Source organism: Oenanthe melanoleuca, chromosome Z (genome assembly GCF_029582105.1).
Source record: "Oenanthe melanoleuca isolate GR-GAL-2019-014 chromosome Z, OMel1.0, whole genome shotgun sequence".
NCBI classification, from domain to species: Eukaryota; Metazoa; Chordata; class Aves; order Passeriformes; family Muscicapidae; genus Oenanthe; species Oenanthe melanoleuca.
Window position 1 is genome coordinate 51,760,241 of NC_079362.1, and position 22,356 is coordinate 51,782,596.

A 22,356-nucleotide genomic window follows, 5' to 3' on the forward strand; every position below is an offset into this window, starting at 1 on the left:
CAGTCTCCTAGGCACCTCCTTCTTATGTTTCTTTCCTCAGATAAATCTTTCCTCAGATAATCCAAGATGTATCAGTGATTTCCTGTTTGGAATATATTATAAAAAGGGAAATCGACCATTTGCCAGAAAAAAAAAATATTATCGATAGTCAGAAATTCTTCATGGCACATAGACCAATCCTCTCCCTTCATCTGTGTCTCAAGGCTTTCAGAAATTACTTCTGGATACAAGTTTAATGAATAAGTAAGTGAAGTCTGAGTTTGAGAGAATTCAAAAACCTCTAGTGCCACACAGACATTTAATATCTTTTAACATTGGGAAGCAAGTAGCTTAGGTGTGTGGCAGTAGCAGCCCATAGGTACTGTTACTTAAAAAAAAGCTTTCAACTCCAGTGCCTGAATACATCCATGCACAGACAAGCACCCGCGACACTAGAAGAAACTAACCTGCCTTACTTCTGTGATGATTAATTACTCAATATGGGAAAACAAACTTTGAGATTGCATGGAAATTAATTATTATCTATAACATCAAAATAAATAGAAAAAGTAAGCAAAACATCACCAAAAAGATCAGCTTAGACAAGCTCCTTACCCCCCAAAAAAAACCAACCCAGAACAACCCAACCAAAATACTGCATTTACAACCATGGGTGAAAATACTGGTCATGAATAAGAAAAAATCCTTGTTTATTTTTTCAGGTTTTTAAACAAGATGAACCAAAATGTTAAATGCAAAGGTAGAGTAAAATTAGTCTTAATATCATTCATTTACCTGCCTTTAAAATCAATTTGCAGGCCATTGGGGAAAAAAAAAAAAAAAAAAAACCAAAAAAAAAAAACTGTGAGATTTGCTAAGCCAGTGGAGTATGAACCAAGTAGAAAAATAGTATTCCATGAATGGCAAAAGCACTATTGTCAGAAAAAAAGTTGTCAAAACCCTTTCCCATGTCCTATAGAGCCAATGCCAGCCAGCTCTGAGATAGACCTGCTACTGACAAGGCCAAGGCTATCAGTGACTGTGGCAGAACCTCTAGGGTAACATATTTACAAAGGGAAAAAAAAAAGTTATTTCACAGATACAGTTGAGATCCATAGTCCCATAGGACTTGTGACGCTGTGGAGAACCCACACTGGAGCAGCCCATCCTTGAAGAACTGCACCCTGTGGAAGAGGGACCCAAATTGCACCAGTCCTGGAGAGCTGTTGCCGTGGGATGAACTCACACTTGCTAAGTTCGTGGAGAACTGCCTCCTGTGGGAGGGACCCCATGCTGGAGTGGAAGAAGGACTCCTCTGCCTAGGGGCAGTAACAAAGTGCGGCTTTAACCTTCAACCCCCACCTACCTCTCTGCACTGCTGTGATGAGGAGGTAGAGCCCGAGGGGAAAGTGGTTTTAAGACTTATTTTACTTCTCATTACTCTGTTCTGATTTTGGTAATAAATTCCGTTAATTTCCCCATGTCAAGTGTGTTTTGCCCATGACAGTAATAAATAAATAAATAATCTCTCCCTGTTCTTATCTCAATCCACGAGGCTTGTTTTATCCTCTCTTCCCTGTCCAGCTGAGGAGGGGAGCAGCTTTGGTGAATGCACGGCTTCCAGCCCAGAAGTAAATAAAATATTAATCAAGCCAATAATGTTTGGCACACAACCTCAAAAAGTTCTGCTCTACACTTTAACAGAGATATTATTTTCTATTAACATGTCGATCCAAGAGGGTCAAGTACCGATCCTTAGCTCTGATATAGCACACTGATCGTAGAAGGTGACTATTGCTCTTGTATAAACATTGATCCTTTCATTAAGATAGATGGTAAACAAGCACATTTTGACCACTCAGTTATATTCAGAAGTGCAAAAATCAAAATTATAGATCTCATTGTATACTTCCAAATAAATCCTCACCTCCCAGCTGGAATCTGTTCTTAGTCTGAGAATTCAAGGTCTCGCTTTTATTTAAACTATGGGCAAGCACAAAACCAGCATCTACAGCTGGTTTGGGTGGGAGCACAAAAACATCCGGATGCAGATCTCTAGCAAACCAAAACATAAATGTCCAGGTCACACAAACTAAGTAGTCTCACCTAGTAGTCTGACCTTGTAGCCTAGAAGTGAGCAATCAGTCTCTGGAGTCACAGAATCACAGAATTATTTAGATTGGAAAAGACTTAAGGTCATCAAGCCCAACCACTAACCCAGCACCAGCAAGTCCACTATTAAACCATGTTCCAAGTGCCATGCCTGCATATCTCAAAATTTCCTGCAGGGATGGTTTCTCCACTATTTCCCTGAGCAGATCATTCCAATGCTTGACATCAACTGAAATAGCTGTCATGCCTTTCTCTTAAAAATCAAACGCAAGCAGAATAAGCAAACCCAACAAATTAAGATACACATTTGAGATACAGATCTACTTCTCCTGGCCAAAACAAAGTTGTTTGATTTTTTATGAGGGTTAATGCGTAACTTCTCTGAATTCCATTAATTTTTAATCACTTCTCTCTCACATCCCTTCAATACTTACAGGGGGTTTATTAAAAAAGGGATCCTATTGCTTCCTGTTGCAAAAGGATGAAGGGTAATGGCTTTAAGCTGAATTAAGGATAGATGTAGAGTAAGTGTAAGGAAGAGATATTTTATGATAATGGTGATGCAGCACTGGAACAGGTTGATGATAGTGAGGGCAGCTGCCCCATGACTGGAACCATTCACAGTCAGATGTGAGAGGGCTCTGAGCCCCTGCTCATTGTAGGGAGGCTACGATAGATGACCTTTAAAGATCCCTTCCAACCCAAACTGTTCTGATTCTGTGATTCTATGATTTACTAACAGAAATACTGAACAAGTCTGCTGCATTTACACACCTTTTAGATGGGTGAAACAGATCTTGGGAAAGATGATTAAGAGGAGATAGTGACTGTCAGCCAAGTCATGGACACTCCCGGCATGCCCAGGCTCTGAAGAGAGCAGTTAACTTGGTCTTATTGGGTCTTTCTCTGTTTCTCCTGAGAACAGATCATCACAGGTCACTAGGATGCACTGCATGAGTGTACAAACACCACAGACCCAGCTGGCTGCTGTTTTGTGGGGAGGGTGTCAGACCCCCAGTTATCGTCCCTTATAGTATAGCCAGCAACATCCTCTCCCCAATGGTTCTTTTGTAGCTATCTGCTGAACTATACAGAACAATTATTTCAGGATTAATTGTTTGGTTCCAAGCTTACTGAATGTTAACCTATAAATTGACAATTTTAATAAAATAAATATTTTATAGATTTTTATTTCTAAATATAGATCTTTGAGTCTACCAGAATCTAAATAAAACAAAACACACAGTTCTTCGCTATTCAGTTGAGCTTTGTACTTTCTGTGCACACCAACTTCTTAATGTGAACTAGCTGCACAGAACTTGGTGGGAGTTGGAAAGCTGGGTGACTCCTGACTTCTTCATCATCATCTCATTTGTACCATAACATCACAGCAAGCAAGTAGCAATAATAAATTGAAATTTACAATGCATTTCCTCCGTATACTCTTCAGCAGCTCCTGCTTCAAAGTATACCAACAAAAGTTTGGCTGTCATTGAAGCAAAGCGAGCAGTATCAACCTTGATTTAAGAATCTTCTACAAAGCTTCAAAATATGCTTCAAAGTGTGAATTATAAACACTAGGTATTTCTATGACGGTTACATTTTCACCAGGACAGTTTAGGACAGTCTGAATTCTCTCACTGGGTTTTCAAACATCCAAAAACCTTCTGTAGATCACGCTTAATGTTTCGAGCTGAAGCACAGTCTTAGCACATCCAGTATTTCAGATGTCCAATTGCAACAGCTGTGGTTTTATTGACCCATCTTATATTCACACAACATATTAATATCTCTTCTGCACAGTGAAATTTTAATCTAGAAGTGACCAGCATTTAATCTCACTTACTGCATTTGCGCCCTTGCTCCTAGAGACTATCATCTTCAGACAAACAGTTCAAGCCAATTGTCTTTCACATTTATAAACATTTGCCAAATTTAAAAAAGCAATAAGAGGAATAGAAAGTTAGTAATTTTCATTTATATTTCATCAGATTATTGCTATAAGTAGTGGCTTCCATCAAAATAGCCTCAACTAATTCCCAATGAATAAATCATGAGCAACTATATTTCTCTGCTCACCACACCAAATGGTAATCTTCTTGTCAGTGTCTTCATGAGTGTTACTGACTGTAGCTCCAGAAATAATTTCAACAGCAGTGACTTTCTGGTAGCTCTGGGCTCCCTGTCATACTCCAGCTGTGAATGCATTGCATTTTTTCATAGCTCTCACATTGCTTTCCATGCCAGTCAAAAATACTTTATTTTCTCTACTAGCACTAACATCCAGAAACTACTGTCATACACCTATGTCCAGTCTTTACACAAAAATCTCTCTCAGCAACTTCCTATATGGTAAAAACTAATACGACTCCATTTTTGCCAAATACTACCACTTACAGTGTAGACTTAAAATATGCATTTCTTGTAGTTCAACACTTACTATTCTAAAACCTTAAAAAAATATAGCTAAAAATAATTCTTATCTTAAATCACAGTATATGGCTCAAGATTAGTTTTATGACTGCAGTCCCATGGCAGGAATCAACAGCCACTTAATGCATTGAAAACTCATACCAGGCTGAGCCAGAATCTCAAGAACTGAAGAATGATAATTCTTTCAATCCCTTCTTTCATCATGGAGGTCAAGTCGTTAAGCTCAAGACTACAAGAAACCCAGGTGGTGGATGGAGGGGAAAAGCTGATGACAGGCTTTGTAGACAGAAGTTGTTTTTAGGTAGATGCTAGCCAACAAGCTTGTTAATTGTTATGACTGACCTTTTTTTTTTTTTTTTTTTTTTTTTTTTTTAAGTGAAATTCTTGATATGTTAGGTTTGGTACAAGAAGTATTTACATAAAATAAAAAACTATTTATGTAACAGGAAAAAAGAGCATATATCACAGCAGTGGTCCAATAATTTACTAGTATCAGAGAACTGAAGAAAGCTTAGCATGACAAAATACTTCATACAGAAATGTGCACCACAGAAGTGTTTTATTCATTATTTAAGCTCTATGTTGAAAAAATAACGGGACCAGAATCAGGTATTAGAAAACTGACATATAAACATAACTAAAACTCCTTGTATCATTGTTGTCAGATTTCATAAAATAGTCTGATTATACCTTTGATGCTCTCTCACTCTTCTCAAGAATTAATCTTCAGCTTGTGTTTTTAAACAAGCACAGCTCATTTTCTTTTGTTGTCTTCAGACTTTAAAAAAAATTCTTCATTGGAGTATTTCCCTCATTATACAACGTAAGAATTATTACTTTCCAGTCTCCTTACCATGAAACCCATCACATTAATACTGTGAGTGTTATATTCCTGAAGCCCTTCCAGTCAATGGTAGCTGAGTAGGGACATAAAAGTAGAGACAGTAATGGGTCATTAACACTCAGGAACCTACTGTTCTGGAAACCTTGATGCCTTTTACCCCACGACAAGCTCCTTCCTACCCAACAAATATTTTCATACACTTTTTGGTTATCAATTCAATTCCAAATTTCCCTTGCTCTCTACCCAAATGCAGTTTCCTATGGAAAGCTACATAGAATTTTCAACCAATTGTACTGTCCAACAAACGTATCTCTCTGTCAAGCAAGACTTCAATCACTCTCTTTTCCTCCTGGCATCTATTTTTCCAGCATCACTCCACTCCTGTTCTGGCTCATCTTGTTTTGACTCACATAAACACAAACAGATTCACCCACACCTCACTGGGTACCAGACTGCTGCTACCCAGCTGGGCAAACTTCAGACACATTGTCTTGGTCCTGCCACTGCTACAGCACTTACAAATGGCCCATCTTGATTTTCCATCGCTGCCTCCTTGTCTACTCACACAGCTGCTTCTTGCACATCAGCTCTCTCCTCTCAACTACCAAAGTCACTTTCTTCCTCCTTCCCCTGCTTGTACATGGCAAGAAAGCATCTTCTTATATTTTCCACCAGCTAAAGTGGCTCACCATTGAAAGAGATGTCATATCTAGGCTCAACCTGTCTTTAGATTGCCTAACAAGTTCCCAAGGGCGTGGAGTAATGCAAGTGTTGTTAAGGGGCTGCAACACGAAGGGCTCCTGAAATAGAGCCTGGTTGTAAAGGCTGTAGGTTCAATCCGTGTATGGGCACTGGAGAGATGCACCCGATTCGTACGGGTTCCTTTCAGCTCAGAATATTCCGAGATTCTGTGAAAGGGGAGACGTGGCACCATCCTGAGGGGGGCTGCTCACCTGCCTCAACCCGAAACTGCGGGCATTTCAGGGCACGCTTGACTTTGGCCGCGTACACCCGACTCCAGAGTTGTGTGTCACAGCCGTGCCCTGCGAGCCGCACCGACACCCGGCTCAGGCGCCAGGAGATCTCCCAGCCGGGCAGCGCCGCTGCCGCGCCGGGAGCCGACAGCCGCGGGCAGGCCCCATTGTGAGCCGCGGGGAGCCGCGGGCAGGCGCCGCCGGGAGCAGTGGGCAGGCCTCCACCAGAGCCGCAGGGAACCGCGGGAAGCCGCGGGCAGGCCCCATTGTGAGCCGCAGGGAGCCGCGGGCAGGCGCCGCCGGGCCTCGGCCGGGCGGGGCGCCGGCACAGGGGGCGGTGCCGCCGCGCTCCCCCGGAGCGGCTCGGCTGGGCCTGGCCCGGCCCTGTGCCGCGCCGCCGGCCGCCGGCGTTTAAATAGCGGCGCCTGCCGCGCTGCTGCGTCCTTCGCCAGGTAAGTGGCTGGTGCCTGGAACCCTCTCTCGTAGAGAGCTGTGCAGCCGTGGCGGGAGGGAGCAGAGAGCGGGCGGCCCCGGCCGGTCCCGCGGGGCTCGGGGGCGGGCGGGGCGCGCCGCGTCTCCCCTCAGCCGCCGCCATTCCCGTGTTTTCAGTCTTGCCCGGTGTGTGGGGGAACTGTCCGGGATGTAAGTGTCCTTGGAGACATGTTCTCTCTGGAGAGCCCGCCGCTCCCCGCTCTGCTTCCCCAGTGCGACCTCTACGCCATCCCTGAGGGAGGATGGAGTGTCTCTGAAGGGACCTCTGCGGTTTTTCTGGCATGCAGTGCTCTTGTGGCTGATGCTGGCGTACAGCTGGGATGGCACAGGTGAGGAGGTTCAGGTGCTGCTCTGTCACGGAGAGGTGGTGGAGAGGTTGCCCTGCGTCTCTCCTTGCTCCGGCGTGATGCATTCCAGGTTTTGGGGCATAGTTCATTTTCCTGAAGGTCTTACTGTGACTTAGAAGACTAAGTGACTTAGAATGGACTGTGCCTGATGGGCTGGTGCATGAATACTGCTTTCCCTAGGTAGAGTTTAATTGCTTGTCCGTTAGATTGTCTGGCTTAATGCCCCAAGCCAGCCTTAGGAAACTGGGACAGGATAGCTTTACATAGTTTTTGGACCCCTGCATCTCCCTGATGGTCACTGAGGCCTATCCTGTCACCAAATACCTGTAATGCTTTTTGTCTTGTGCCTTTTGCTGCTTTGAGATACATCATCACAGACCTTCCTGCAAATTTCCAGGTCTGGTCTGTCATATGTTACGTGTTTGAAAAACATCAGCTGTGGTGTTAACTGTATCTGTCTGCTTTCTCCCTAGTCTCCCTGCAGGTCCTCCAGAATATAGGAGCTGCTTTGCCACAGCACTTGTGTACCACTAGTGTGTCATGTAAAAAGCATCCCACCAACATGCATGAGACCCTTCAGAGCTCATTTTTTAATCTAGGTGCTGCCTAATTTGCCTGCAAGGCATTCAGTCAGGTTACCAAGCTCTGCTTTGCCAGCTCCTCACTGTTCAGACAGACTTTTGTGGTCCTTCTGTCCAGCTGTGGTGTCAGTATTCTTCCTGGTGAAGTGAGTGAGGAACATGGGTGGACCATCTTTCACTTTAGCTGCTTTTGTCTTGTAGCCCATAGGGACAGGAATTGGCAGCTTTGCAGAATGTGCACTGTCTGGCACAGTGAGAATCCCTGACAGTGCTGATTTGTGGTAAGAGAGATCCCTGGTGCACATATCTCTGGAGAGTGGCAGGATTCATCCCACTTTTTGGAGTTTCCTACTGCAGCTGCTTTCCAGTACATCTCCAGGTGGCTCCTGCCCCATCTGCAGTGATTGTAAATAACAGCACAGCTTTACTCTTCCATACTCTAAGCTGGAATAATAATTTTGTTGACCCATATGGGCAGAGTTCTTGTGGCATCCACTCCCAGCTTGGGACTCTTTATATGCACCATCTAGATCTTGAAACCTTTTATGACATCTGAGTCTTGTGCTCTGTGAGATAAGAGCATGTCAGGTACTAATTAGTGACTGCTTACATAAGAGAACAAATTGCATGCATTGGCATCTCAGAACTTGTAGTTTTGTTTCTTCAAAGTAGAAAACAAAACTTGCATTTTTTGGGCATTTCACGCCAGCTCTTCAAATAAGTTGTTAAAAACACTGTGGGGAGGGGAGTGTGTTGGAATGAAGGTTGCACATGACAATTTAGTTTAAACAGCATACTCATGAATGAGTGTCTTTGCATGCCAAGTTAAGAGTCCAGTCCAGGGGGAAACTGAGATTTAATGCACAACAGAAAATGATGTGGGTACAGAGGCAGATATGAGCAAAGATGGAAGTTCAGACATAGGGAGCCATTCATGTTTTGATAAGGAAGTTAAACTGGATGAAGTTGAGAGCGTTTTTCCTTACAAGTAGCTTGACCAATAAGGAGTCATGGTTTAATTTAAAACCTGGGGAGGAAAAAAAAAGAAATCACAAAACCGTGCAGTGGCAAGTTCCTAGTAGTGGTTCAAAACTTGGAAACATAGGTGAAAAAATGGAAAAACTAAAGTCTTTGAAAAGGATGGCATATAAATTCTAATGGGATTTCCATTGTGGACTACAACAGACTATTACAGTTTTTGAAATAACACAGAGTAGACCTGAACCTTCTGCATGAAATTATTTGTGTGCTTTTGCAAGCAAAAAGATGGGGAATGGGACCTACTCTGGGAAGGATAGAACAGAGGGACAGCAGGGTTTTCTTTTAATTCTGTTCCTGAATTCAGAATGTCTGCATGAAGCTATCAAATTTTGTATGAGTGTGAGTAAATTCATAACCCTGGTGTTTGCAGTGGAAATCTTGGAAAATATGAACTCTGAAGGCTCAAGAGAAATTGCAGTAGAAGTATTTTTAGATTCTTGGAGTCATCCATATTGTAATACAAGTGTTACACAGAAAAATGACAAGAAATTATGAAATTATTTCCTGTTCTGGCATAGGCTTGACTTACAAAAAAGTAAAGCACTATATCATTTAGGTTGAGCTTATAACCAGACTTTCTTTTTAAGTTATGCTTCCAGTTCCCTCTTCTGACATACTTAACGACCTCTACACTACTGGATTATATTCTAATTGTTTCTGACCTGTTATTTCCTTGTCTGCTTTCAGACTTGAGTTTAATATCAAGGGAAAATTCCTTTACATCAATATGCCTGTGGAGATATGAGATCTTGTGGAAGTGTTTCAAGCACATAGACAATAAAAGACTTGTCTCTTTGTTAAAATACTTTTTCTTAAAACACAATAAGTAAATTTAATCTTGCTTTGGGTTTTCTGTTAAAATTTCCTGGTAGTGTAAATGGAAATTAGTCCTCCCTTGGATTTTCTAGCATAAAATCTATGGCTTTCCTCTTCAAAGCCACAGCAGATTGTTCTGAATGTTCCTTCTTTTGTGGCCTGAAAGAATGAAGGAAATATGTACATGCTTCATTTCTAATGTAATTAATCTAATTTTTAATAGCTTAATCTCATAACAGGGTTGGTAGAAGAGAAGCAGGCGCTGTGTTGGACTAAGGAGGACAAATCTCTAGACTTTTCTTTGTAATGGATATATATTTGAATTAACTTTTTTTTGCCTTCACATTATATTATTTTCTTCTATTTTGCTTATATTTGAGTCCATGTTTTCTTCCCTAGAGGGAACTGCAAAGAAAGGATTCAGATTTCTCTCTAGAGTGTTGGTGTTGAAATGGTTAATGTGCCTCAGCAGAAAAGTGTCTCAAGACAGTTATGTCTGAAACTGGACTTTGCTGGGATTTATTTATTTATATGTGTGTTTCAGAGGTGTTTTACTCAGCTTTTTATATTTGATCAGTCAGAAAATCTGAGCCAGCTCAGATAATTTGAGAATGGGGCATATGCAGTTTTCAGAAAGAATTTTATTAACCTAGCAAAGACCACTGAAATCAAAGGAGTGACCATCCCAGTCTGGTTTTTTCTACCCAGAAGTAGAGCCTTCAGACTCATGCAGTCTGAAGTCATGCATGACTTCAGCACTTGCAGTATTGACAGTGTGCTGAGCTGAAGGTCTTCAGTTCAAAATTGATCAGGATACGTTTTTTGGTTGATTGGTTGGTTTGTTTTTTTTTGTTTTTTTGTTTTTTTTTTGTTTTGATTTTTTTTTGTTTTGGTTTTTGTTTTTTTTTGTGACATGCTGTTCTATCTTATGTGCTCATTATAGCTCTCTTTCTCCTGGAGTGAATCTGACTCCTCTGCCAAGGGACACTCAGCAGTTTTTCGAACTGATCTATTAGAGGGTTTTCAGACTGAATTCAAAACACTGAAGAAACTTAGCAGTCATGGTTTGCAAGTTAACTACTCGCAGCAATGGAATGCCCTAAGGGATGGTCCGTCAGTTTTGCTGTTGAAGACGGCCAGCTAGGAAGTTTAGTTGCTTCCTGCAGTGGCCTTCTTGCTGTGTTTCCTTGCCTCTGAGATCCTGTGCTTATTGAGCCTTTTACCTGTGTGATGTACTCTGCTTTCTCCTGTGCTCTTGTGGAGGCCTGGTTTGATGTCCAGCAGTAAAATGTGTAATAACTTCATCATTCATGGATCTGCTCAGCCCATTCTTTAATTGGGTTCTACTCTTAAAAGTGGCAGAGTAGTGACTCAGTAGATTGCCTTGCACTGCAGATAAATAATTATGTGTTTGAGTCACTGGTGGGTTCTATGGTTTTATTTTCATCCCAGTGGGACACTGCAGTTTCTGGGGAGTGACATAAACCTTGTGACTGACTGATGTTTAACAGTTTGCTTCCAGAAATCACATAATACCTTGTTTTTCTTGTGGAATAAATGTACCAGAGGCATGTGTAAGGAAGATCCAGTCTAATTTGATGTTTTATTTTCCAGTCATCTGAATTAGTAGTAGGACAGTAGAAGCTGTTAGAGAAGAGGGTGAAGGTTAACTAACAAACAGTAAGAGCAGTAATTAAGCTGATTCCCTGCTTCCATCCATGACAAACTCCACCAGTCCCTATATATCAGTCCTTATATATCCAAGACATAGGAGAAATTGCCTGTCATTGGAGACACATGATTGATGATGGGAAGAGGGCAGTGTCAGAGCACTGTGCCACAAGCACATTTGAGTACTTCCTACGCTTGATAGGGAACAGCTTTTCATGGTCTATCCATGAGACTTGTTATTTTCCATAGTCTGAACTTCCTCTGCATTTCAAGTTGGCTTTTGATGGATGCTGGCCAAGATCTGCATGGTTGCTAGCCACTGTGTGGTGACTGGTGTCCATCTGGCTCTGTAGGCCAGAGTGTCAGAGTAGCAGTAACTTCCTTGTAGGTAACAGCAGAGTTGTTGGGTTTTTTGTACTAGAGCTCATTGACTGGAACTCTAACTTCCAGTCAGGCTTCCCTTGGCCCAGTAAATCCACATCCAGCTGATTTGTTATCCATACTACCATGTGGGCTGTTACAGCCTCAAAACTGTTTTCTGTTTTCTTCTATTTTAGTTCTGAATATAAAGTCTTATGGGCTCGGAAGCCTTCTGGGAGCTACCTTCATTAATTTATTTTTAAAGATCTTTCTAGCAAAGACAAAGTATTCAGAAGTAAGGGGAGTTGGAAGGAAATGTAGGAATACTATCCTTACCAACTCTATCTAACTGAAGTCAGTGAGACTTGAAGGTCTTTAGAATGGTCTTTTCTATTTTCTTTTTTTGTTTTGTCATTTCAGAACAGAACCAAAACCCATCTCAGTACTTGCTTTTGACACAGCATAGGACAGGAAGCTCATTTAAAGAGAGAAACAGAAAGGTCTTTACTGCCTATGGAAAGAGGAGCAAGGTTTATATGCTTTGAGAAGGTATGTAACAGAATATTTGCTTGGTTAAAAAGTCCATAGTCATTGCTCATTTGCATTAAGGTACTATCTCTCACAACCTTCACTTCCTGCAGTTCAGCACAGAAATAGCGTTCTCTTTTCAAGGGGAAAGCTAACCTATCCTCATTCCTAATATTCAGCATTTCAAAATAATGTCTCCTTAATCATAAGACTATTTGTCTAAAGAAAAAATTAATTTAGTTGTGCAAGAGCAATTACAGTTGGTTTAAGTCATACTGTAAAGCAAATTTTGTCTTTTCATTGGGATTTAATATCAGTAAACTTGAGTAGCCTGTAATCCATAGTGGAGGTAGTGCAAAACAGAAAATACTGGTGCATGTACAATAAAGGCTGAGTAGTTAATTTGAAGGTAAGAAATATAAGATATGTATTCTTCCTGGCTTTTCTTCTTCTTTTAGTTTGTGTATTTTCATGTTCACAGATCTGCTGTAGTTTGCTGCCATTTAATTTTAACAACTCATCTGCTTGAGGAGATTCTGTAGTAATGTATCCAGTGGCTGTTCCTGCACCAGGAGGTGAAGGAAGCAATGGACAACATGGGAAACTTATTTTTTTCCTTTTTGTTTTTGGAGCCGTGTTGCTCTGTGCTGGATTCCTTCTTTCCGTTTTTATTCTCCAGTCATGTCCATCTGGAAGCTTCAGTGACTGTAATGAGGTCCTTAAGGCTGCTGGGCCAGTGCTGGCTGTAACTGGACTGGTTTGTGTCCTTCTGGCACGATCAAGGGCCAGGATGTATATAAGACAAAGACAATTGCAAAATGAGCAGGTGTACAGCCTTGTTTTTTGTCGTGGGAACTGTCAGTTTGCCCAGTTTCTTATATTTGGATTCCTGTTTTTAACTAGTGGAATGTTAATTAGCATCCTGGGCATTTGGGTTCCTGGTTGCAGCCCTGGCTGGCATATGATACAGCTCAACCACACTGGCACTTCTGATGTGGACCTCCAGGGCTGTGGATTCCTGTCACTTCAAATCATGGGACCTTTGATTGTGCTCACTGGGTTGTGTTTCTTCGTGATAGCTCATGTTAAAAAGAAGCAAAACTTAAATCTCAACCAAGAATCCTGTGAAAGTGAAGAACATGCTCACAGCCCTGAATCTTTTCAGGTTACAGTAGGTGAGTAAAAACTGAGAATTAGTGGGGATTTTCTCCACTGATAATTTACATCGGGACATTACTTTTTTGAGCTCTAAGCATGTCAAGATAGCATAGTGCCAGAATAATGTTACTTTGTCTCTATGGTTTCTGTATGGTTCAGTATGTTCTCAAAAAGGCAGAATCTCTTTGGCATGAAAAGAAAAGTCTGACTGTGTAAAGCAACATAATCTGACACAAATGAGTCTAACCTTAATTCTATTCTGAAATGGTGTAATTGACACTATAGATCACAGATTTCTATGACTATATTTAAGGTTTATTTTAGCCTTGTGCTCTGACCCCTTAAACAGAAGATTCTGATTCTTAACCAAGGTACCGTATTTTTTAAATTGTGGCCACATCTTTGGTCAGTCAGAAGTATAATTACAAGTTTTAAGCTCTTCAGTTATGAAGTGGAAGTTGGTAGATTTCTTGCAATTTTTTTTTATTATTATTTCTTGCAATTAATTTTAGATTTCTTACAATATATTGAAGTAGTGAACTATGTGTCAATAGTCGTCATTAGTGCACCTTGAACTACAAGTAAGTTAGTAGGGAAACTGTCACAACACACAAAATCAGTCCTCAGACCCATTAATGACTTCCATTACAGCACTGCAGTACTTAAGGAGAAACTTAAAATTACCTATGTTATGTTTGGGAGGGAAACTAAATACCTTCCTGTCCTTATAATGTTCCAACAGTAACTGTGCTTTGCACTTCCACTTCTTGTAGACAGTCAACTGTATTTGTGTCTCTTAGCTAGATAAACACTTCCCCTTGTCAGCTGTGTTGTCTAAATGAAATCCTTCATTTATAAATGTGCTGCATCTTTATTTTGGAATTATTTAGGTTTCAGATGTACCTCCAACCTACTCCAGCAGGTCAGAATGTATCAATTCTGTATGTGGGATCATTTATCTTAAAAGCTAGGCAAGTAAAAATTATAGGATGCTCTTAGTATAACCAGAGGTGTTCTTCAGAGGTAGTAATTGGTGTTCTTTCCTCTAGGTGATGCTGTGATGGTGTTCCCACCCCCACCACCTTCTTATTTTGCTGACCCTATGTCACCAACTGTGACACGTTGTCTTATGTCAAGTGTTTTGACTACAAGTGAAAGTCCTCCACCGTACCACTCTATCTTCAGTGATGGGTAAGACTGTTTATCTCTGACTTTAGAAATCTGAGCTGTTTCTTTAGGTATCCAAGACCTTGTTCTTATATAATCACTGTGAATTAACTACTATGCATGACTTACTTCAGATACTTTTCCTGAATTGGCATTAAAATATGGTAGTATACTAGGGGAACTGCAAACTGCAGAGTGTCCTTTGAGGATTAAATTATTATTATGGCTGGGAAGAACTTCTGAAGTTCTTAAATCAATGGCCTGTAGTAGATTTCTTCCACAGATTGCCCAAGAGCATTGCGGTAGTGACTTGTTGTCCATATTGCCAGATTCTAGGATGCTCCGTAGAAATAGAGCAGCAAGTATTTTATGATACCTACCCACAGACCCTGGGAATATTAGTTTATCTGCTGATGTGTTCCATTCTCTTGTGTCCCTTATCTCTGCCTTGAGGAAGTGAGACCTTCTGTGCTGGTCTCCCTTGTTCCTGCTGTGGCCATGTGTCAAGATTAAAGGATTCCTTGATATCACAAAAGGCTCCAGCATGATAAGGGGGGGATGCAAAGCCAGTTTCATTTCAAGATGTTGTACTTTACCCTTGCAGCCATTCCTTACATACATGGATTATAACAGAATTGCCTGATATTGACACCACAAGGCTCAGGGATCAGGCACTGCCCAGTTACCAAAGACTTGATTGTGTCACAATAACTTGGAGGATTACTTATCCACTGTGGGTTACTACCTGTAGGCTGCTAACTTGAGGGTAAAAGAGGTTGCTGCAAGGGCCTCATGCTAGAAGTCATAGCTAGATCTGACCAGAAGAGCTAGGTGTCACATGTCTAGAGTCCCTAACTTACTTTCTGGCCCTTAATTATTCAAAAATTACTTGATTTTGTATCTTTACAATGGTTCTACATCAGACTGGATTTGATCTGTCAGTCAGTATGGTGCTATCATTTAATGACTTTAATTTACAAGACTCTATGTGCAACATGGTGTTACTGAAAACTGGGAAATAAACTCTTCAACCACTTTGCTAGGTTAGAAATTCAGCATTAGTTTATTAGCAGTGCTGGAGGCATGGGAAATTCTCCACAAAGCATGTGTGCTCAGTAACCTAACAGACCTGGTTATATTCCTAAAACTTAATACATATTCATCACATTTCCTGAGTACATGCATATATGCTAATTATTTCCACGGACTTGGTTGGTTATGGTTCCAGATCTCCTTTTCTTCTTGAGAGTATCTCAAATCAGTCATGTGGTCATAATGTACTTCTCTTATCATTCTTTGCTCTCACACTCAGTCCTTGTTCTCAAAACTAAGATATCAGCAACTGCGCATTAATCACTGATACAGGGAAGCATTAACTGGAGCAAGACTTATTAGTCACAGCTGTACACAGAATTAACACAAGGCCTCTGGTATTTGTACTAAGCACTGTATGGGACAAAACTAAGCATTAACCATGGATACAGGGATAATATACTTATTAGACTAAAGCTCCAACATCTTCCCCTACTGCTGCATAGACCTCTTACAGAAATATAACCTGTTTGGTAACAGTTGGAAGCACCATCACTGCCATTGCTGATGAGTGTCTGGAAAGTTGTCTGACAGGAAAGGACCTGGGAATGGTGGTCAGCAACACCTGAACATGAGCCATCAGGGGCCAAGATACCCAGTTGCATCCAGGCTTGTATCAATAGTGTGGCCAGCGAGATCAGGGTACCTAAATCCTCTGTTCAAGGGGAGGGCGGCAATAAGTGGTTTGTTACTGGCGAACTGTGGGATGGGGAGCAAAATTAGAAGGACAAGATACTTGCAGGGGTCCTCTCCTGAATCTGGAGTGTTCTGGCCACACTGGAACACACTTGTAGTCTTACACAATTGAGCCAAGGGCTTCTAAGGCAACAGAAGCCAAGAGGGAAACACTGGAGAACTATGTCAAAGGAGCTAAGGCATGTTCTTCCAGGAAGGCAGCCTGGCCTGCATGTCAGTTAAGGTGTCTTTACACCAATGCTCATAGCATGGGCAGCAAACCCGAGCAACTGGAAGCTGCTGTGCTGTTGGAAGCCTGTGACCTTGTTGCCCTTCCTGAAACTTTGTGGGATGAATCCTTTTTCTGCAGTATGACTTTTAATGGCTGCAGGCTGTTCAGAAGAGACAGGGAAAAAAGTAGAGGCAGAGGGGTTGCTCTTTACAGCAAGAGGAGGATTGAATGTGAAGAGCTGTCCCTGAAGAATACCCATGAGCAGGTGGAAAGCCTGTGAGGAGAAGTCAGAGACTGAGGCAGCAAAGGACACCTTGTGACTGGGGTCTGCTACAGCTGCCTGAGCAAGGGGAGCCCATTAACCAAACCTTCCTGCTCTGGTCCTGTGGGGGGAACTCAACCACCCCAGCAGCCTTTGGGAAAGGAGCTTGGAGGGCTGTAGGCACTGCAGGAGTCTCCTGGAATGCATGGAGGATAAGTTCCTGAGCCAGGTGATAGACAGCCCTGCCGAGGGAATGTGTTACAGGATCTTTTGGTCACCAGTGCAAGTGAGCCAGCTGGGACACCAAGAGTGGAGGCAGCTTGGGCTGCAGGGATCATGCATGGGTGGAGTGTGCAGTCCTGAGGGATGGGGGTCAGGCGAGGGGTTAAAGTCCACCTCTTGAACTTTAGAAAAGCAGACTTCCAGTCCTTTGGGAACCTAGTCAGTGGGATCCCCTGACAGACTGTGCTCAGAAACGAGGGAGTAGAAGAGAGCTGGCAGATCTTTAAGCAACTCTTTCAAGAGCATAAGAGCTGGCAATCCGCAGGAGCGAGAAATCAGACAAGGAGGGCAAGGGAACAGCAGGGGTGAGTAGGAACTTGCTGGTCAAAATTAAGGGAAAGAAGCAAGGGCACAGGAAGTGGAAACCAGGAGACAGGTGATCTAGGAAGAGTTTAGAGATGAAGTACAGTTGTGTAGGGAGGCACTGCGGAAGGCCAAGGTAAAACTGGAACTGAACCTGGCAAGGGGCCCAAAGAGTAACAGGAAAGGCTTCTACAGGTACAGTACATTAACCAGAAATGGAAGGTCAAAGAAAGGATACCTCCTGATAAACAGTGCTGTAAAAGTGGTGACAGTGAATGACAAAGCCAAGGTATTCAATAACTTTTCTACCTCTGTCTTGAATGGCAACCTCTCTTCCCACTCAGGCTTAGATGGACAGCAGGATAGGGACTGGGGGAGCAAAGTCCCTCCCACTGTAGGAGAAGATCAGGTTCATGGCTATCTGAGGAACTGGAATGTACATAAGTCTGGGACCCAATGAGCTGCATCACATAGTACTGAGGGAATTGTCAGTAGATGTGGTCAGCTGATATCAGTCAGATGTAGTTTCCAAGCCACTCTTCATGATATTTGAAAAGTCACTGCAGTCTGGGCAAGTCCCAGGTGTCTAGAAAAAGGGAAAAATATTGTACCCACCTTTAAAAAGGTTACAGTGGGGAACTACTGAGAAATACTGACCCAACAGCCTCACCTCTGCCTGGGAAGATCATGGAACAGATGCCCCTGAGCTGTGCTTGTGTAGGGCAGGGAGGTGATTCAAGACAGACAACACAACTGCAGCAAGGGCAGGTCCTGCCTGATCAACCCAGTGGCCTTCTGTGATGGGTGATGGCATCAGTGGATAAGGGAAGGGTTACAGATGTCATTTATCTGTCACTTTACTGTAAAGCTTTTGGCATCCACAATATCCTTCTCTCTAGATTGGAGAGAGACGGATTCAGTGAGTTCAGTGGATGAACTGGTTTGACAGTTGCATCCAGAGGGTAGTGGTCAATGGCTCAGAGTCCAATGGGCTTCAGGGACAAGTGCTGTCCTTCAGGGGTCCATATTCAGACCAGTGTTATTAAATATCTTCATTAATGACATGGACAAAGGGATTTGCAGATGACACCAAGCAGAGTGGTGTAGTTGTCAGACTTAAAGTATGGGATCCAGAGAGACTTGGACAAGATGGAGAAGTGGTTTTATGGTGATCTCAAGTGTTTTAACAAGGCCAGGTGCAAGGTGCTGCACCTGGATCAGGGCAGCCCCTGGTACCAGCACAGGCTGGGGATGGACAGATCAGAGCAGCCCTGCCCACAAGGACTTGGGGGTGCTGGTGGGTGAGAGGCTGGACATAACCCAGCCATGGGCACTGCCAGCCCAGAGAGCCAAATGTGTGCTGGGTGCATCCAGAGCAGAGTGGGCAGCAGGGCAGGGAGGGGATTCTGCCCCTCTGCTCTGCTCTGTTGAGACCCCACCTGCAGTGCTGCACCCAGCTCTGGGGTCCCAGGAAGGACATAGAATGGTTGCAGTGAGTCCAGAAGAGGCCACCAAGATGACAGAGGTTTGGAGTACCTCTCCTGTGAGGAAGGACTAGGAGAATTGGGTTTGTTCGGCCTATAAAAGATGGCTTCAGGGGGACTTAATTGCTGCCTTCCAATAACTGAAGGGAGTCTAAAAGAAGGAGAGGGACTTTCTACAAGAACATGTAGTAACAGGACAAGGAGGATTGGTTTCAAACTGAAAAAAATTTAAAGTAAATATTAGGAAGAATTTAATTACTGTAAGAGTGGTGAGACACTGGAACAGGTTGCCCTGAGAAGTTGTGGATGTCCCATCCATGGAAGTGTTTAGTGCCAGGTTGAATGGGGCTCTGAGCAGCCTGGTATAGTGAAAGATGTCCCTGTCCAAGGAACGGGAGGTTGGAAATAGATGATCTTTAACATCCCTGCCAACCCAGGCTATTCTGTGGTTCAGTTTTGGGACCTTCTCAGTGAGAAAGACACTGAGATTCTGAAGTGTGACAGAAGATCAGCACAGCTGGTGGAGAATCTGAAGCACAAGTCATGTGAGGAGTCTCTGATGGAGCTGGAATTTTTCAGTCTGGAGAAAAGGAGGCTTGACCTTACGTTATCTTCAATTGCTGGAAAGGAGGTAGTGGCAAGATCGGGATTGGCCTCTTTTGCTACATAACAAGTGACTGGACAAGAGGAATTGGCCTTAAGCTGTGCCAGGAAAGGTATATCTTAGCTATTAGGAAGAGTTTTTCTGTGGGGAGGTTTGTAAAGCGTTGGAACAGGCTACTCAGGAAAGTGGTGGAGCCACCATCCCTGGAATCATGTGGATATGGTTTAATGCCTGTGTGAGTTTCTCTGTCTTGTGAACATATGGACAAAAAGAGGCAGTTTGTTGGGATAGGATCTAGTGGAGTGGATAAAGCACCTCAGGCTTGGATATACAACCTCGCCCTGTGGTGTTTTCTGATGGAGATTCTCTAGCTGTTGCCCTTCCATGCTTCCCAGTGTGGGAAGAGACCCATGGAGCTGATAACACCTCTGGGTGTTTCACTCAATCCTGCTGACTCATGGCTCAGCACTTGCTGGCAGTCAGAGCATCTTGACCAGTGCAAAAGGCTTCCTGAGCACTTTCATGGAAGAGAAGCAATGGTCTCATTTGTTCATAATGGTGCCATAGTTGAAGATCCCAAATATGGCAGGCATACACATTTCATATGTTGATGGCTACTGGACAAGGGTGATTTGCCTCTTTGATCCATTGCTCAGCATTCTGTCAGCAAGCACTGTGCTGCAGCCTGTGCTGGATGAGAGAGCTATTAGTAAGCTGAGTCATGGTCTCATCCAGAATTTCTTTCATTTTTCCTGTAATCTGTTACATAGCACCTCAGCATTTGTCTTGTAGTATTTTTCTCTGCTTTAAAAATGCTCACAGACCAGTAACAGCATTGAAGAGGAGGTGACTGCTCTGTATTTGTGCTCCTCACTCAGTATTGGTATGGATACAGATGTATGTACAAAGGCAAGAGTCAGCTCTGGGAGAAAATCATGAGGAGCAAGGAGTTCTTCCTATTCCTTGGGAAGCAGCTGAAGCAATATGCTGAGGGCCAGCTCCAGGGTGAGATGAGCAAATTACAGAACAATGTGGGTTCAACTAATTTTGATCCAGCTATGATGGTTAGAGGAGGACAGGGAATACTTAGCTGCTCATCTTGAACATTACTGGGAGCTTTGCAGTCTGGTCATGTCCAGTCACTTCTGTTTCTCCAGCTCTGAGTGGACATATGACTCCTTATGTCTGTCATGGATTGCTGGAATGCCTAATGAAAGTTTGATTGCCTTCCATGTAAGATCTCAGAAGGCTAGGGATTCTGATTTTTTTCATGCAGTTCTAAGTCTAGTAACTGTCTTTCATAAAGGAAGGGGACTGTGTATGTGATACACTAAAAAAGGGAAGATACATTAGGAGCTAAGGATCAGAAGAAGATTTAGTAAGATTGTGAAACAACACGTCCAGAAGTAGTTAATACCCTTAAGCCAGGCTGTGACTGGTGATCTGAAAGGGTAGAAGGGAGTTTGTTTTGCCCTTCCTCTCTGAAATGATAGAATTTTGGTATGTCATAATGTAACCCACAGAATGAAATTGTAATGCTTATGCAAGTTCTTTGCTTCAGGGATTTTTAGGAAGTGTATGCATATGTGTATGTTTATGTAAATCAAGTAAAATTTCACTCACTATAGATAAATGAATTATGCTAATACATAGTTTTGTGTTTTATAGAGCACAGCTTGCTGATGATGAAGGAACAGTTGCTGTTAGAGACTATGAATCCATATATACAATTTCTGGAAGCAGCTCACCTTCAGATATTTTACCAATGCTATACCTTTCTTCTGAATCACCACCAAAATATGAAGAAAAAGCATCAATAACAAATAATGAATATTCGCCATCTTCTTCCTCATCCTTTTCATCTATTTCCTTAGCCACATCTGACACCAGCTCGTAAAGGACTGACAGTTCACTTAATTTTTAATCAAAATGTACACAGAGATTTACAATTTTTGAATTTATTTACATTTTGTAATAAAAGCAATAATGTTGGCTGTGCCTAGTTTTTCATCAGGAAGAATAAACAATGAACTTAGATTTCAAGAAATACTAGAGAGGTCTGGGCCTCTGCTGAAGTAGTCTGAAGGGAGTTCACTGCAAGAACAGTAAATGCTCATCTTGTTCTGTTACTGCTTCAGTTTCTATTTATAGCTGTTCTTTTTATAATGAAGCCACTAAGTAGAAATTATTTTAATTAAATCTGTTTGGAGCTTCAAAGAAAGGAATAATTAGGAAGTGGTTTTATTTCTGTTTTTGCATGACTTTTGTGGAAGATACTTATTTGCAAAGTTATGGCCTTTACAAATATTTGGAGAGCATTCACATATAGGGATGTTAAGGTTGGTACTAAAGCTGCTATGAAGAGCTTCAATGGTTACCTTTTGTTCTGCCTGGTAACAAACACTCCATATTTAGACTATCTCTGGTCGTTATATAAGTGTAATCCCTATGAAAATCAGTTTTAGCTGCAGTTAAGAGCCCAAAGGCAGCCCTGAGGATAGTTAATAGGCTAACAGTTTAACTGTGGTAATGACTGGTTTCAGGGGGATTATTCTGTTTTATATCATCTTTCATGGATTATACAAGGAGTGCTTATTGTGTGAGAGTGAATTCCACAAAGCAATGATATCTTTGAAGTGCAGACATCACTTATCAGCAGATGCAGGAGAGGCAGTTTTGTAGAAACCCATGCAACAACTGTCTTTAACTGACATGGCACTTGGCAGACCCCTCAGAAATAACAGCCTTCTTAGTTCTTCCATCCCTCTGCAACCCCAGGGCAGTAGACCCTGGTAGTGGCCTGCCTTGAGGTTGGAGGTTCTAATTCTATTTTGTGTTTGTTTGTACCTGTTCCCAAACTGAAGAATTAGCTTGTAGTAGGTAAAGATAATTAGGAAGAACTGAGTTGCTGCTGATCTT

General features: G+C 42.2%; 1 protein-coding gene across 3 annotated transcripts; it reads left to right on the forward strand.

The window, feature by feature from the left end:
• The first annotated feature begins 6,663 nt into the window (after window positions 1-6,663).
• On the forward strand, window positions 6,664-21,429 carry TMEM171 (transmembrane protein 171). Of its 3 annotated transcripts, XM_056514310.1 has the most exons (6): window positions 6,695-6,794; window positions 6,952-7,163; window positions 12,071-12,199; window positions 12,660-13,353; window positions 14,386-14,527; window positions 21,106-21,429. In XM_056514310.1, exons 4-6 carry the CDS (start codon window positions 12,723-12,725, stop codon window positions 21,332-21,334), a joined length of 1,002 nt encoding a protein of 333 aa, XP_056370285.1. In that variant the 5' UTR covers window positions 6,695-6,794; window positions 6,952-7,163; window positions 12,071-12,199; window positions 12,660-12,722; the 3' UTR covers window positions 21,335-21,429. The 3 variants fall into 3 exon arrangements, with proteins under 3 accessions (XP_056370286.1, XP_056370285.1, XP_056370287.1); XM_056514311.1 differs by lacking the exon at window positions 6,952-7,163 and having other exon boundaries at window positions 6,664-6,794; XM_056514312.1 differs by lacking the exon at window positions 6,952-7,163 and having other exon boundaries at window positions 12,637-13,353.
• Window positions 21,430-22,356: the final 927 nt, after the last annotated feature.

Excerpts from the sequence above, each read along its gene's own strand:
- TMEM171 (XM_056514311.1), top strand. The coding sequence starts at position 12,723 with ATGTATCCAGTGGCTGTTCCTGCACCAGGAGGTGAAGGAAGCAATGGA. Across the intron at positions 13,354-14,385 it reads ATCTTTTCAGGTTACAGTAG|GTGATGCTGTGATGGTGTTC; the intron begins GTGAGTAAAAAC and ends TCTTTCCTCTAG. Across the intron at positions 14,528-21,105 it reads CACTCTATCTTCAGTGATGG|AGCACAGCTTGCTGATGATG; the intron begins GTAAGACTGTTT and ends TGTGTTTTATAG.